At 37.0% G+C, this 17,888-nt stretch overlaps 2 protein-coding genes across 2 annotated transcripts; one reads left to right on the forward strand and one right to left on the reverse strand.

Moving 5' to 3' along the window:
• Positions 1–8,850, forward strand: irf1a (interferon regulatory factor 1a). The gene is made up of 7 exons (XM_014991289.2): positions 1–695; positions 865–964; positions 6,431–6,610; positions 6,705–6,878; positions 6,967–7,019; positions 7,197–7,287; positions 8,026–8,850. Exons 1-7 carry the CDS (start codon positions 543–545, stop codon positions 8,142–8,144), a joined length of 870 nt encoding a protein of 289 aa, XP_014846775.2. The 5' UTR covers positions 1–542; the 3' UTR covers positions 8,145–8,850.
• Positions 8,851–11,686: 2,836 nt separating this feature from the next.
• On the reverse strand, positions 11,687–17,883 carry LOC106920340 (CDC42 small effector protein 2). Its single transcript, XM_014991288.2, has 5 exons — positions 17,790–17,883; positions 15,594–15,847; positions 14,904–15,005; positions 14,742–14,820; positions 11,687–13,816 (listed from the first exon to the last, which is right to left on the reverse strand). Exons 2-4 carry the CDS (start codon positions 15,645–15,647, stop codon positions 14,746–14,748), a joined length of 231 nt encoding a protein of 76 aa, XP_014846774.1. The 5' UTR covers positions 15,648–15,847; positions 17,790–17,883; the 3' UTR covers positions 11,687–13,816; positions 14,742–14,745.
• Between the last annotated feature and the right edge of the window lie 5 nt (positions 17,884–17,888).

Consider the following 17,888-nt stretch of genomic DNA (forward strand, 5'->3'; position numbering starts at 1 on the left):
CAGCTCTGTTGCAGGCTCACGTGACTCGCCTGCCGTCAATCGTGTTTGTTCTGCTTCCATCTGGTGTTCTTTGTGCGCACACACTGTTGTACTTCAGGTGCAGTAAAATCTCTTAACTCTGGCTTTCACACATGAAAACCTATGATGCAATCATGATAAAAAAAAAAGTTAAAAAAAAATCTAATTCCAACTAATTTTAAAAGTGGCAGTAGTAGAACTTCATTAGTGCCATTTTATTCTTAGCATTTCCAAATGTCAAGTCAATCACAGCAGATTTAAATATGTTGACACAATCCTAAACCCATCCAACCACTCCATCCAACTTCAAAGGAAGACCGGTGTGATTTCCTATAAGAGGAGGAGCCCCTGTTTGAGGAAACTTATCTGGAGGAGGAGCTGAATCAGGTTTACATATGCAAGCTGGATGAAGATTACCTGTGATTGGAAGAATCTGACAGAGTAGGACGGTTGTTCCAGTGGAACTTGATTTGATCACACCACATCTTTCTTTTTTTTTTCCTTATTCCACTACTTGGACTCCCATGTCTCTTGTGACACCTATTTCCAAACCACCTTTCTGCACACTTGAAGCTCTGACCTGCAGTATGCAGCAACCGGTAAGGCAGAGGCTGAGACCTTGGCTGGAGGAACAGATTCAGTCCGGGAAGTATCCAGGTGTCAGCTGGCTGGACCAGGTATGTTCCTATATCTCACTCTTACCCTCCTTCCTTGCACCTGCACAGACATGTACATGCACATCTGGGTTCATGTCGCTTCTTGTGGGGGAAATCACTTCTTTTTTTGAACCAAAACGTAAAGTTAAGTAACGTGACGACTAAAATGTGACTTCATCTCGTCCGACAGTCAGCTTGCATCTTCCAGATTCCATGGAAACACGCAGCTCGCCACGGTTGGAGCATTGACCGGGATGCTACGCTCTTCAGGAGTTGGGCTATGCACACAGGTAAGACCCACAAACTCACAAAATTGCTTTTACTCTACCGCCTGGGTCTTCCTGTTCATGTCGGTGAACCACAGGTTCTCCACCTGCCTCCTCTTCTGCTGGCCCATTTTAGATCACATTAAGCATCTCAGTGAGTGGAAGGTCATGATAGATAATGTGAGCTCTAGTCTTTGCTATGATTGCAGCAAATTGGGTTGCTGTTGTTGAAGCTGTATGAAAGATAATTTCACAGTCTAATATTGTTAGTAAAGAAAACACTAATGCTTATACTTTTAAATATATTGCTGAATTATTGCACAGGGAAGTAAATAAATGTTTCTGATTCAGGCTCAGAGTTTTTGAGAGTTTTAAATGATGCTGAATCTTCTTCTCAGTTTGAACCAAAACACAAAATATTACGCGGACTTTGTTTTTATTGTGCAACTGATGATACAATGTGGGTTTTACTGCTTCATCGGAGCAGCACAATAGTACAATCCAACAAAAAAAACAAGATTTTCTATCTGTAAGTGGAACCAAACTATAGAACAGATTGAATGTGGAATTAAAACAACATCCAAACATCGACTAGTTTAAAAATAAATTAAAAAAAACTATAACACTCACAATGTACAGGGACGAAGCCGATGGCGCAACTATGTAGCACGCTACCGAGTTTTCTTTCTTTCTTTATTTTTGTTTTGTGTTACAGTAATGTTGCTAATAGTTTCATTGTTATTTTTCTTACCATTATTAGTGGTAGAAGTAATACTAATCGTATTTATTTATCTCATTTATTTTATGTATAACAAAGATCAGATATTAAACTTCTTGTCTGTTTACATATTTAATTTTATGTCAAAATTGGCTTATTATTATTATTATTATTATTATTATTATTATTATTATTATAATTATTATTATTATAAGAAATAATAGCAGCAGAAGTAATAATGTGTCTGTAAATTTGCTTTTTCATGTTATGAGATTTAGTTTGTGATCACTTTTTTTTTTACATAATTTTTTAGCAATATTTATTTATTTATTGGTTGGTCCTTTAACAATGAAATACAACATGCATGTAGATACCAAACATTTCTGATAATTACTGAGTTAGTAGATTGTATATTTAATTAAACTGAGGTAAGGGACTGAAATGAATAGGATTTTACTTCTTTATATAGTTCTTCGTTATATGTGCACATGTTTCCCTTCTCTTGTCCTAGACATTACTTTTTTTTGTTGTTTTTGTTTTTTGTTCTGCTTGTTTGCTTTTTAAGCCTGTTTTAAATCAATGAATAAATAGAAACACAAACAGCATTCAAAGAAAAGAATCACAAAAAGTTTGTAACTGTTAAAATGACAATATCTTTTTTCCCATTAGGGAAAAAAAATGAAAGCTAAAATAGAAGTTGAGAATAACTATATTCTATGTCAGAGTGTTCCTCTCTGAAGGACCAGGTACAGAATCTTTCGTGTCAACATTTCAAAACTTTATTGTCCTGGAGATCGATGCAGATTGTTCCTTTTTTCATCTCTAGATATCTCCAAATGGTTGGGCTTCAAAAGAAAAGTCACTTTGTTAAAAGTAAGTTTAACCCCCCCGCCCCTCCCCAAAAAAAGCTAAAAAGTAATTGTAAAAATCGCAAAAATTAAAAAAAGAATGGAAAAGGTGTTTGCGTTCAGAATTATCTTTGCCTGTTGACCGTTTCTCTCGCTTTGATTTGATTTCCACTGAAGAGCCGCTGAATCGTTCAGTTTTTCTCGATGAACCACATTCCAGTCATAAATCCCTTTTCCAGGTAACTCATGAGAGCTTCATAGAGATCACAAATAAACAAACTACGCAAATAATTATGGCTGGCTATCTTTGCAAACAAGTAGGCACTTCTCCATTGTTTAGATCTCAGTGCAATCCATCCAGGACCCCATTGAGAGTTCAGAGCCAACATGAGCATACAGCCAAGAAAAATACTTCCAGCTTACAGAACTATTGCTTCATACAAAAAGCAGAGTAAATAAAAGGGGGGGGAAAATCTGCATGCATCTGAGCAACCATTACTGGCATGGAAAAACAATCAAATGCTTTTTCCTTTGCAATCTATAAAATGTCATGCTCTGCTAAGGTTGTTTCTCACTCTGCCTTTCTTATAAGATCACACATACACATGCACAGACATGCAAAGCCAAGTACATTTTCTTTCTTTTTGTCTTGGGAAAATCTTTTTTTTTTTTCTTTTTTGGATCTGCATCACGTCACATCATGGGAAAGCTGCAGTTCACTTGCAGTGAGGTTGAAAGGTGATCATATTGCTGTCAAAGTGCATCTCTAATGGTTTTCATGAGATGTAGACTGAAGACATTAAAAACAGTTTCCTGAGGAACTCAGATGTAAACGTTGCAACGTAGGAAGTACCTCAATTATTTACCTGAGTTTGAGGATCACAGCGATTATCTTCCTAACCCTTGTAATTAATGTCTAAGGTGAGACTCGGAGTCAAACCACAGAGCGGTGCTAAATTTGAGAAAGGACTCATTTCACCTTCGCACTCATTTTACAAGATAGATGGTCTGCCAGCTGATGACATTTGATATTTTCAGGGAAATGCATGCTGTGCTAAAGTATTCCTGCTCCATTTAAAAGGAGAAATACCTGCTTTTTTTTTTTTTTTACAAAGGTTCAGCCTAGTTTCTGACACATATAAGTACCACAGTGGATATCCATATTTTGCTAAATATGGTTGAATTCTTGTCAGTCTGGGCATTCATTCACCGTTGTTCATATTTGGAGGAATGTTCAAAGCATATTTAACTGACAGGTCACTGGAGGTTCTTCCTGCTCAGCCTTCTCAGTGCTTGCTTTTTTTTGAAACATTGTTTGCATCTACAAGTTCCCTTCAAGGAAGCAAATAATTAATAGAACATTTTCAAGAAAGGTCAATGTCTACGTTCATCCACAGCACCGATGAATGTTTTTATGTGCCGCTGATTCAGTCGCTGTATATTCGGTTTTGGTATTTTTGCTAGTCTTTTTCCTGCAGTGAGAAAAGCCAATTAGTCAGGATGACGTGATGCACAGTCTGTTTGGTATATGTTTATTCATGAAATGATGCTGCCCTAAAAATATTTAAATTATTCACCATGTTAACTGTGTCAGTCTGCATATTCATTAATATTACAAATTAGGTAGAATTCAAGTAAGTAAGAAAGAAAATACAGTTTATGTATTTCATACTCTGAATAGATAGAAATCACAAACTGCTGTAAAACAAGAAGAAAAAAGACAAAAGAACATGCTTAAAATATTGAATTGACAAAATTACTAGAACAAAATGAAAAATAAACATACTAAACTAAATAAAATAAAAGTTGCAGAGCTATTCTTTACTTGTCTATATAAAAACATATTCAGCTGCTTTAAAAAAAATAGATTTTCAAAATGCAATCCACAACGCTACTGCAGGATGAGCGGGAACGATGAAAACCCTTTGACCTGGAAATGGAAGAGCCAGGTTTTTCAAAATAAGATCAAAACTAAGATTAAATGCTCAACAGCCTGGAGAACTCAAAGCTGAAAAGATGTGAGCTCTTTTATTTGTACCTGATAATATCACAAGAGCTGCATGCAGTTTGCACAGTCTTAAGTTGATCTGCAGCTGATTTGATATAATAGGTAAATCTATTATGGTAATGTAGGAGAGTCTAAACATCTCCACATTTCACACCCTCTGTCTCAGTTCAGAAATAAAAGCTATTCATTGAACTGAGCTATTGAACTGTTCAAAGCCAACACCCAGATTTCCGACGCTCAGTTGTATAGAAGAGCTCACAAAGCTGAAATATATGCTCATTAGATGAGTCACGTAATCAGGGACAATATCATGGTGTCTGTTATGTCTGTGTTCATCAAGAGAAATTTGGTACTTTGCCATTTCGTCATTTCTGCTAGGCATTCAATTAAACTAGGCAGTTAACCAAGCCTTATGGAGTACATCTGGATCTTCGTAAAGAACAGTGACTAGAACACACCTTTGAGGAGCCAACAGTACAGAGCTGCCACTTCAGTTTGAACCTGATTTATAACGACACAAAATGTACAAAGACAGCAGTTTTAACACTCAATCAGTAATCCTAAGAAAGCTTTTCAGTGTATACTCAAAAGTGCCAGAGATAGAGGAGAGGTCCAAACTTTTGAACTCTCATTTCTCTGCTGGCATCAACTGGAGACTGTGAAATGACATCTCTGAAAACAACATGGAGAGTCATCTCAGTCATCATTTGTTCATATTTACATCTATTAATCTTAAGGTCTGACTGCTGACTATTTTCATTATAGGAATGTTTTTATTTCTAACTAACAATACTGTGTCAAATACATCAAAGTCTGAGGAGAGGCAGTTACTCTGGTTACGGTCGTTACACTTAACCCATAAATTGTTCATGAGCCTGGCAGGTTGTTATTTAAAATGTATTTTATTCAAGTAAGACGTGTGTTTCTGTTAAGAAGTGAGACAAACATCTCCTGAAACATATAAAAAAATTTTAAAAGGATGATTAGATTCAAAATTAACAAATTTTTCTTTTATTTTTATCAATAATTCAATGAACAAAAAAAAAAACTATAGTAGTATTACAACAATCAAACCTTTTGTTCTGATTTGCAACCAGATTTTTCCAGATATCCGTCTTGTTGTATGTGAACATTGATCTTTGGTGATAAATGATCATGCTGATCGAATTTTCAAACAGAAAATATAAAATGTGCACGTCACATGGGCAAAATAATTTGTTTTACATTTTATTTCTTAAGTTTGTTTCATTCTATTTTATTTTGTTTTTCTTTTGTCCTTGATTGTCTTTTCTGTCTGTTCGAAATAAATAAATAGATAAAATTAAAGCATTACTTTAAAGCTAAATCTGACAGGGAAATGAATAATGAGGAAAAATTTTGCTTTAAAGGCATGCGTTACGTTTTTGTGTCATGCCATATCATGACACATAAAGTAACACCTTATGACTAGCTACCCGGAAAGACAGAAATTAATAGAGGTTTGCAGGTGTGCTTCAAACCTCTTCCTGCTGCTATAATTGCTTCCTCATAGTAATTATACATTTGAGGTGTGTAGTATAGTTTCTACAGAAACAGGTCACTATGGAGCTGTGTTGTTGTTTACCCACCTCATGGCTGGTACAAGTAACAGAAATCCCTTTAGGCCAGTTTAGGGTTAGAGGTAACCTTAACCTCACTTCTTAGGCTTCCTGTGCAGCTAGCCAGCCAGATCTTAGCACACAAAACAAACAAACATCTTAATACTTATGAACAGACAAAAATGTCATTTTCTTGATTAGTTTATTTATGAGTTAAGTTATTCACATTGGTTTTGACAATAACTTGAGGGATAAATCGCTGTTTTGCAGGAAAGTAGCCTTCTACGAGTGCTAAAAGCTCCCCTCACTAACATTTACCTCTTTCTTCGTTTGTTTCAGGAAAGTACCGTCCAGGCAGAGACAAGCCAGATCCCAAGACATGGAAAGCAAATTTCCGGTGTGCCTTGAATTCCCTCCCTGACATCTGTGAGCTGCGGGAGCACAGCAGGAAGCGAGGCAGCAACGCCTACAGAGTCTACAGGATGCTGCCCAGCTCTCAAACACGCAGACGAAGGAGAAGTAAGCAACTTATAAATTGCGAAAACCCTTTTCATTTCTTAAAAGCCTTTCTTACCCACCTCTTAATTCAATCCTGCTCTCCTCTTCGCATCAGCGGGACTGTTCAACAGACCGCAGGAGAGGCTGAGAGGTTTGGAAAACTCCAGAAGTGATGAAACATACACCTCACAGCAAACCTGGCAGCCTACAACAGCACTACCTGTTACAGACCCACCACATAAGGTGGAGACCTGTGTACAACACAGCTTCAACAGCCCTGAAGTACAAGGTGAGTTATATAGTGCCTTGTCTTTCCTAGATTGAAGGGTTCAAAGTCTCTCAGTTCCAGAAGATTCATAAGTATCGTTTCGTTTCAGGAATGTGGGAATCCAAACCTGTGGAGCAGGAACCTAATGAGGCTGTCTGTAAGGTAAGAACTACTTTTTCTGACAGAAATGGAACTAAAAAACGATGAAGTAGCAACAGTTGCCTGAAAAAGCTACTATAAATCAAGGATCCATTTGACAGATTTAAGACATTTTATATATATTTTCCCCTGTATGTTGTTTTTTTTTTTTTATCTGAGTGATTGTTTTGTCTCTTGTAGCTGATGGACCATTTAGGCAGCACTGACCTCTGGAACCAGACATGGGAGCAGAGAGGATGGAGGACACACACTCAGTGGGAACAACCGCAATGTATGGCACTTGTTTCTGTTTTCTTTTGACCTCAGTTTCATTCTGTTCATAAAATTTGATTATTATACAAAGTGTCATCGATTCCTAAATTTGATGACGTTCTGCTATTAAAAATCTATCATTTTATTTCATAATTCCAAACAGCAAGTGCGTTGTGAGCTACTGAAACAAACAACCATGCACATTCACACAATTAAATACTGTCTTTTTTAAGATTCACAAATTAGCAGCTAATAAATTTGTACTTTTACTGTGTTCAGAGCTGAGAAAACCAGTAATGCTTCAGGAGGAACAAGTTAAAAAAAAAGTCAAAAAGAATAACTTAAAATCTCTATTTGAGATATTCCTGAGCAAGTTTAATCAGATATTATATGATATTGTTTTCTACACTATAAAATAACTATTTAAAGGAAAAATCCCAATACTCTGTTGCTACCGTGCTGCAGGGCATGGTTTTGCATTTGTCAGTCTTGCAAAAAAAAAAAAAAAATATTGCTCTTAAAGAGTTTTGTTTTTGGAACAGAACAACAGTTTTGATGCATAAGAAACAACAAAAAATTTAAAGAAATATAAATTCATGAAGCAAAATATGATTGCTTTGCATTTTGCTTTCATTTTGAGATCGTGATTCTGTTTAGGAAAAGACATGCTGGTCTAAGTGCAACCATACTGACAAGAGTTTGACTGAATCAAATCCACGTCAACACTCTGATTTTAATGCTGCTGTGAACCCCCCAGGCGCCGGTGAGGAGAACCCGTATCCTCTACAGACAGAGAACTACGGCGATCTGTTCGGCCCAAACTACGTCAAAGAACTCTCAGACTGGTCCACACATCAGCAAACACTGATGCTGTAGCTGTTTGCCTTCTCCCTTTGTTCTGTATTTATCAACGTATTTGTTTAAACGGCATTTTCCTTCATGTACTTCTGGTTGTTTCCTTGTTTCTGTTGAGCCGACTGCAAAGTGACTAAGCTGAATGAAATAAAGCTGGGGAGCAACGGACGTTATTGCTGTGTCAATCAGCCTGCGTGCTGGGAACGCTGGAATGAGAGGATCTGGTTCCAAGCCAAGCTTTAATGCTGCTATCATCATTTGTGTTCACTCTGGTTCAATGACTCAGACTCATTAAAAAGACTCCAACTGAACAGCAGCAGAGCTTTCAGGGTAAACAGATCAGATTTCACCCAAGCGCAGGATTTGGTATTGATCTCCTGTCTATTTTTGACTGACTCTGGATGTTTTTACTAATAACAACTAAGTCAGTGCAGGAAAATGAAATGAGAAACATAATAATGTGTGTGTTTGTGTTTTTAAACTCAATTCATAATTTGCTCTCTTTTTTTTTTTTTTTTTTTTTTTACCAAGAAAATTGAGTTCAGCCTCATTTTGCTATGCATGGCATAAAAAATGTGATTCTTTGTGATTTTTTTTTTTTTTGTTATTGTTGCTGGTTTTTAAGAAGTAATTGTCTGATTTTGTTTTTGTTTATGTTAATTTGACCACCAGTTTTATGCCCTTACTGTGAAGTATGAATGAAAAATTAAACATGGTTTGTGCCCAATTTTGATTGCTGAATTTTCCTTCACTCACATCTATTGTACATTGTTACACCACATATCAAGTGTTAATATGCCTTTTCCCAGTTCCTTTAACAGAGTTTTGATTTTAAGTAGACATGAGATGGTTTTTATAACATGGAGCAGCATTATAATCTACTGCCAGTCTTTTATTTTGTAGCTTCAAATGCTCTTTTAATGAGTTTATTTGTGCTTCTGGGCTTAGTCACAACAATTAATTTTCAATTGTCCCGTTAGTAAAGGAAAGTTACCCAACAGTTATCCAGTTAGAACAGAAGTCAAATGAGACATGACCTGACAGAGCCAGGCTTACACCGACTTCTGTGCTCAGCAGTTATGTAACTATTCAAACGTTGGCTGTTCAAATTCATGCACAAAATATGTATCATCTCAATTAATGGGGAATATGTCAATTCTTACAACTTTCTTGCTCATCTATGTTGTCTTGTGGCTCTTTATAGTTATTTTAATACTCATACTCAAAATTAAGAAATATACAGTATATTTGGCATTCTGATCACATTTTTAAATGGGCCTAAAATGCATCATACAATTTACAGATTAAATTAATTAGAGCTTCTTTTAACTTTTGAACGCAGGTGTTCAGCTGCTCAGTGTTTCAGGACTTTTTGCATTACATGCTGTTCTTAGCAATGTAAATAACCCCTAAAATTACCAAATGTTCTGGTTGTTCCAAGCCAGCTTGGAGTTAAACCGTCCTCTTCTTCAATCTTTTCACATTTGACAGCCTGAGAACAAGATAGAAACAAACAATCAATCAATCTAACTGTGCCTGGATATTTCAAAACTTTAAACAGGATGCTCTTAGAGGAACTGAGGCTCAGTCATAACAAAGGATAGAAGTAAATACCCTTTGTCCACATTACATACTTCCTTGTGAACAGCACCCCATGGATCCAGATGGTAAACACACATTTAAAGAACTGAAAACTGCATTCATTGACATGATTTGGACATGTACAGAGTAGGGATCGTGAGTATATTGGTAAAAGATTACAGAGTGTAGAAATGCCAGACAGGAGGCCCAGAGGAGGATCAAAAAGGACATTTATAGATGGAATGAAAGAAGACATGAAAGTAGCTGGTGTGAGAGAAGAAGATGCAGATGATAGGGATGGAGACCAATGACTCTCTGTAGCGACCCCGAAAAGGAAAAGAGAAAAGGAAAATAAGATATTGGGATGGTCTACATGCCAGATGACCTGTGAGGTGACACAGGCATAATCCCCCTGAATGGGCCAGGGAACGTCTGCTTTGGATGAAGAACCAGTGAGCCTCAGTGCTGTAGTTTCACATGGACGATAAAACAATGCCTGCCGATGCTGTTGGGAATGTCAAGAAGCATCTTATGCAACAACTAATCAGTGCTTTCACCAGACAAATCTTTGGAGGTTTTTTTGTGTTACAGTCTGGGCAAGTGGGCTCAGTCCAGCTAGCACTAACATACACCTCGAAAATGGTATTGTGAGAGGTTGATACTAGATTATTAATCAGTTATTGTGCCTCTGAATGAGTAGATGAGACCTGGTTTCACCTGCATGGTTTCCAGTGCTTTCCCCACTTAAGTTGAAAGATTGAGGAACAATTGCGGATGTACCTCAAGTGGAGTGTCCTGCATCTTCTCCAGTCCTGAATCTCATAAAACACTCATGGGATTTTGTAATCAGGAGTTTCCAAAACCTGAGGCTAGTCTTTCATGACTAGAAGTCATGTGTCAACAGGCAAACCAACTTAAATGTGACATGCTATTTTCAAGAAGTAATTGATGGCTTAAGGGCACATGACAAGCTACCGAGGCTCAGGCATGTTTGTTGTGATATAGCCACCATCATAGTTAAATTCAGTTTCAATAAATAGTTTGAAATGAAGAAGTCATAATTTCATCTACTGCAAAATCTTCTATTTGTAATGACTAAAGTTTGACAGTTTTCCATGTTTTCAAAAGTCAAATAGGTTAAACTTTTTGGGAGAAAATTTAATATTCATAATATTATATTATTATAATATATTATTATATTATTCATAATATTCATAATTTTCATATTTATATGGAAAAAAATATCCATGGGGCAGCACAAATCTGGTGAGAAAACAGTCAAAAACATTAGTCAAACTCCAAACATTTCGTCTCATCTTTGTCTTAGAAGGTCCAGACATGGAGTTGGACGGTGGAAGCCTTGACTCCCTCCCCTGTGGCCAATCTGCTTGCAATTCACCCTAGTGATGAATTACCACTTGTAGCAAAGCTCAAAATGCCGAAATTCTGTCAGCATTCTGATAGATCCGCAGAGCTGTTCTGCTCAGGTTGTGATGAGGATTGTTACTCGGATGTGCAAAAGCATGTCTCTTCAAGTTCCTCCTAACAGCTGTCACTAGAATAACTATTTTATAATAGCAATCCATGCTGGTGTCGTGCAAGTGTCACTTTTTCTCACCAGGCTGCTGTTTCACTTGGCTACAGAACTTAGCTCTTGTAACTTCATTCAGAGACCATCATTTACCCTCTGAGTTCATCTTGAGTTAGTTTCACTGCAGCGTGTTGTTTAGCCCCTAAAAGTCACTTAAAGCTAATACTACACTTTGTGAGTTAAAGTGGAGTTTAAGTACTCATATGCAATCCGACTGAAGCTGCAGTCAAACACTCTCCAGACACGGAGGGAACAAAGTTGCCCGAGCTAAAGCTAATTATTATGTCTAAACGTGCAAACAGATAATTTGGAGAAAGCTAGTATTGATTTAATGCCATCTGGGGACATTTTTGATTAGTGCATTACACTGAAGTGACAAAGACAATGCAAGTTGGTGCGACAACATATAACATTTATTTACCCAGAAAAGGAAAAAAAACAAACAAAAAAACAAACAGCTGAATATCCCTTTAAAGTGGGAACTACATGAAGTTAAGTCCTGAGAAAAAGAAAAACATTGTGCCGACTCTACCTTCCCTGTAACAGCTTACAGAAAAGAAAATAGGCATGAATGTGGATACATATATTTATCACGGAGTCATCACTTTTATACATCACTTATCTTATGTACAGCATCATCATGAGTCATGAAAGGTATCCCAAAACGATTGATCTACTTTGTCACATTCAAGCAGTCCACTAGCACAGCCTGCTGATCACACAAATGTACTGCAATGCCAGTTTGACTACTTCATGTCTTAGATTTCTGTGGATAAAAAAAAAAATTACATAAAAGTCTGTTTTACAGAGAATCACTACACAGACAATACAAAGGAAACAGGCCGATGTGTCAAAATAGTATTTTCTAAACGTGACTTGACTTAATTTCATTAAATCTGTCATGTAATAAGTCCAAAAGAGAAAAGTTAAGGCTGTTGATGGATTTACAATTACACTGCATTTTCTAATGGCTGGTACCAATGTTAAAATTTGAGTTCTTTTGTACCTTTTAGCATGCTGCACCTAATACATTCAATCATAGTATAGACAAAATGCGACAATGTTTACAAAATTAAAGCCTCCTTGATTTTTAAATATTTTTTTATTATTATTTCTGATTAAATTTTCAGTAGTTATTGATATGGAAATAACAAAAAGGTTCATCTCAAGTGAGAAAAAGAAAAAAAGTTAGACAAAAGATGTGAAATACACCCTGATCACTGAACAACCAGCAGAGTCAGACAATAGCTGCATTTGTTTACTTTTCCCCTTTAAAGGAAAGTTTGTGTGCTTGTGGAAAAGGCAAACCCTTTAGAGAGAAAGGAAAACTACAGCAGTGGGAGAGGATCTGTACCTACGCGGTACGAGAATAATACTTTTTTGTAATAACGAAAACTTACTAAAGTCTACATGAGAAACTAAAACAGCTAAAGACAAAACGTATGACAACTTTAAGAGACGTGTGAGCTCAGTTCTACGTAAGACGCTCCGAGAACTTCATGGGGGACAGAATTATGCCACACTAAAACAGGGATTACCAGTCAGATAAACTGGGACTTCTTGGTGTGCTGGTGAAAGATACAATCAGTTACATTTAACCGGATGAACAACTTACATTAAATCTGTCAAAGTCTGCAACACTAACCGACCTCAGAGGAACAGTCCGCCCTTGCGATCTGTTTGAACCAAGTGTCATTATTTGCCTACAGTTTGTGCACAATGACGGAAACAAAATGCATCGTTTTTAAAAATGATTTTTTTTCTATAAAACACTACAAGCATGGTTGTTGCAGCAATGTGCTTCTAACATTTAAAAAAATAAACATTACTTAGGAAGGCAGATGAGGAAGCTCATAGGTTATTAAAATTCCATTAAGCTTCAATCTGAATGATTTTAAAAAGAAATGGTTGAAAGTAAAGAGAAATTCCTAAGCGTGTGTGTGTGTGTACAACGTATAGTCCAGTGTATCCACTCGTTTTCAAGTTTATTACAAAACCAGCAACCTTCAACCCTGAAAGCGACTCAGAAAAGCAAGAGCAATTCTCAGAATAAAAATCTGAACCTTTATGCCTCGCTTAATTTTAATCTGTCGTTTGATAAACCTCTGAGAATGAAGAAGAAACTGAACGTTCTACATATTCAGTGTGGCCCAGCCACCATGAGGTCCGTTCACAAATCAAATCAATAAATTACAGGCATCCAGTGGGCTACAACAGCAAATGTTTCTGAAAATGTTTTCTCATGCATACACACAAGCATACAACCAACTGACAATATGAGCTCTAAACACCTTAATCTACCCTTAACATTTGCTCCTTACAGTGCAACATTATGGCAACAAATGGAAAGCAGTGCTTTCATTAAAAAAAAAAAGAGGAGGAATGGAAAATAAAAAATATGTACAGAATCTTTGAAAAGCAGTAGTTTCATTTTTTGGTCCTGGGTCCGTTACAGACAGAACTGTTTTTTCTTTTTTTAATTCTTCCATAAAACAAGAGTAGTTTTCACAAGTCTGAAGAGCTGTGGGGGGAAAAAAATCAGGAAGAAACATTAGGATTTGCAGCACTGGAAGTCAATGTCTACATTAACTTGGAAGTTGTTTTATTAAATTGGTTCTGTTTTTAGACCTCTAGTTAAAATACAGTTTCTCTCTCAAGCATGCTATTGTTATCCTAGCTCAGCTGAATAAACAGCAGTTTAATTAAAAGAGAGGAGCAACTAAAGGAATGTGAAATGGGAGTTTAAAAACAAGGCAGAGTGCCACATCAACAAAAAAGAAGACATGTCACGGTTTAGAACCCGATATGTGATACTAAAATAAAATAAATACATAAACACATTCTACTAACAGCTAAGTCAGTGTCTCAAGATAAGCTGAAACGGTTTTCAGCAAAACAAAGTTTATCAATAGGGGATAAACTTTGTTTTATCCCATTTGGGGATAATTTTCTCAGTATAATATGATCAGACACAGAATAAATGTGTTGTGGAGCATCGCTCCAGTTTCCTCACAAACACACACAAGAGGAGCTTGCAGCTGTGTGCCATCAATGCTGAGACATAGCATGGGTGCGGTCAAAACAAAGACTTTTAGCTCTACAGCAGATGTTTATTCATGTGTTAAATCGAAAAGCCCAAAGGCTGTGGTATCAGAAAGTCTGCAGAGTGGACATGTTGATTTGAGTTGTTATTATTTTACACACTGCAGTAAAAGAGGCAGAGGAAGCTTTCAAAGGAGATGACCGGATTAAACATTGCAACCTACTTATCAGATTTTATCAAGAATGCTGCTCTGCTCTGATAAGAAACACTCTTGAAAATTACATGAGGAGGAGAATTGATTTGTCTTGTTTGTTCTCAAGAATTACAAGAATCTACACTGCAGATTCTATTAATTTCAAGCAAATAGAAAAAAAATAAATGGATTGAAGCAAACCCATCTCACCTCACTACAACTGAGAGCCCTCTGAGCCACCGTGTGTGTAGCCTCCTTTAGACTTCATCTGGGCCTGAACAAGATCTACCTACAAAAAGATGGAAATGTTAAGCAATGGTCACAATGTGGTGAGTTCATTTGATTAAACTGTGGGCAGTGAATGAAGCTTACTGATGGCAATCCAAGGCCCATGTCTCCTGAGCCTACATGTGTGGTGTGAACAAAGTTTGTTGGCTCCCCGATCATGGAGCGGTCGATTCGTCGCCGCCGTTTCTGAAGAAAATGCAAACAGATATATTCTTTCAAACCTCTTAGACTAAAGTTGGCACTGCATTAAATACAACATCCAAACAGCAATTGTGACTAATGTTCTAAAAATTACTTTCTGTTAATCAAAAGCACACAATTAAAAATCAGAAGGTGGCAACATTAATAATTACATAGTATTCAAAATGGCTGGAAAAGTTGAGCTAAACAAATGCACCAATAGGTCTAAATTTATTCAGATTCCCTGTGCTTCCTCTTCACTCTAAAAGCAGAATTTAACATTAGTTGTACAAAATTTCTTCCTTTTTTTACTTGGTTTCCATCCAACTCCCTAGATATATTATTATTCTGAAGTCATTGTAAACAAATGTTCATTTCGTTTCATTTTACAACTTCCTTCCTTCAAATTAGAAGAAATGCATGTTTTGTCCCACTCGCATCTGAAACTATTTTAGCAGGTTAAAATGCAACATGTCCGACCACAGCACAAAAATTACAGTTGAATAACTTCTTAAAAATGACACGTATCCACTTAAACTCAAAGGCTTCATCAAGCCAGGAACAGTTATTTTTCAGAGGAAATGTCTCACTCACTGGTTGCGGCTGCTCTGCAATGCAGCAACTGAAACAAACCCAGAACTCAGTCATCCTGAGGCAGACGAAGAAGCCGCAGCAGTTTCCTCTCTCAGCTCAGACGTCTCTCAGCGTCTGTCTTCCTGTTCGCCGTTGCCAGAGTCACAAACACCCACCGGAAACTGCTGACAGAAGAGCTGCTGGTTCCTTTGGAGTAAACTGTTGGCACAAGAACAGCTCCGCAGAAAAAAAAAATAACAGGAGAGCGAACACACCTGTGTGAAGAGTGAAAAGGCATAAATTAATATTACTGCGATAAATGTGTCACAACTAGCCATGAACTAGGTCCTTATATGTGGTAGGGGAAATTCAGCAGAAAACGCCCTTATTTTCTGCTACTGATTCTTGTATTCTTTGTTTTGACATTTAAAAAAAAAAAAAAAAATCACTCAACAGATGAATATTTTAGGATTATTGTCACAATAACACCATGTAAATGTCATTTATCTTGGCTATAAAAAGTTCAACCCCAAGCAAGCATGTAAAAAGAGAAACTCTCTCAACTTCTGAGATCTTAGTCACTCTCCCACAAGCTGAATAAGCTGTTCAGCTAAGAGTTACTTCAGCTTCTGGTGGAGGTTTTACATTATAACTTCTGACTGTTGGTAACAATGATCAGCACATTTTCAGTGCTCTTATTAGCTTTACAGATTTAGTAAAGCATCCTATTGAACAAACAAGTGATCAAATCAATGCTCCCTCTAGCTGATGCAGTGTACTGGATTATCAAGTCTGAATGAAAGTTAGGGGGTTACTGAGGAGATAAGACTGACAAACAGCGTTGTGTTTAATGAAGTCTCAAAAATGTTGATTGAGAAATGAATGAGGCCAACAAACTCCAGAAAGAAAGATTTCGTCAAACTATGAAAGATGAGAAAAAACACACAGAAAGCGACAAGGATGGCATAATGATAAATTGAACTCCTGTAGCCTCAACCTATAGGGCCTAGCCACTTCAATCTAATTCAAATGTTAAATACTTGAGCTGTCTAACGGGACTCGGTGGTTTTACCCCAACTGGCTGAACGTGTAATTTCAGATTATGCTCTCATCTGACAACTCACAGCTATCAGACATTCCTGCACCTCATAAAAACAAACAGAAAATTTAAAAGCCTGCAATGAGCCATCATAAATATTACATTTGACATCCCTTACCTGGAAAGAAATGTACAAGACTAAAATAGCTAAACATTCATGAACAGAAACATTTTTTGTAATGAGGTTACAATAAATGTTTTGGATTTATCTTTTTTCCTGCGACTCTGATAGGCGGTTCAGTGACTTTTTAAACTTGATATTTGGGGGATGAAATAAGACATACAACTATTGTAAACCTCGCGACTCTTCCAACATTAGTCAAACTTAACTTCAGTTAATTCAGATCTTTTACAGATGCCTGGCTATTTCTGTATAAAAGTAGCACATTATTCGCCAACCTATTTTATAAAACTGGATCAGCTGTTTTTGCTGCCCAACAGGCAGTGAAAGGAGGATCAAGTGTTCCCTCAAATGCAAAGAGTTTGCTGACAAAGTCGCTCTCCCAAAACTGAGTTACTGACTCCGCAGCTGACAGAACACTCGGCTGACATTGAAGTGACAGTGCGCACTCAGCGCGTAGAAGCATACACTTAGCTGGCACCGAGTACAGAGAAGCTTAAAGTTGGTCCTAATTGCATCTGATATCTTTAAAGGATTAAGTATTACTGCCTGTGATCTGAAAGTAATTGCTATTTACAAACAAATGAACGTTATGTAACTACGCGCCGCTGCGGCAAAAAAGACTACCGTCTTCAAATGATAAATGTGACAGCTACAATTAGATTTTAAACACCGACTCTATTCCGCTGATTCAAGATTTATTTCTAATTTCAATTTATTTGGTGGGTAGGGCGACTGTCAACAGCAAACTAGGGTTAACTGTCAGCTGCTACCACGGTTAGCTCACATGCTAACCTCGCTAGCACCCGAAGCTGAGTTTTTTTCCTCTTGACAGCTACTAGCCTACTAGGCTAACTGAGCTCATTTCCGATTACCAAGACAAGAATAGGAAGGTAAAACTAGGTTGAAAATAAACAAGCGTCCGTATATATATTGCTAATAACATGTCAAATATCCATAAGGCGTTTTAATTTTAAATTTAAGAAGCTAAACTCACCAGAAGGTGGTCGGTTTACCGGAGGGAAAGGCAAGTTCGACTTGAAAGCAGAATACCCCAAAAACCCGGAACTGTGCCGACTGTTTACGTAAGACAAGT

This window comes from Poecilia mexicana, unplaced genomic scaffold (genome assembly GCF_051168715.1).
Source record: "Poecilia mexicana isolate PSO_F unplaced genomic scaffold, ASM5116871v1 scaffold_3, whole genome shotgun sequence".
In the NCBI taxonomy this organism is placed as follows: Eukaryota; Metazoa; Chordata; class Actinopteri; order Cyprinodontiformes; family Poeciliidae; genus Poecilia; species Poecilia mexicana.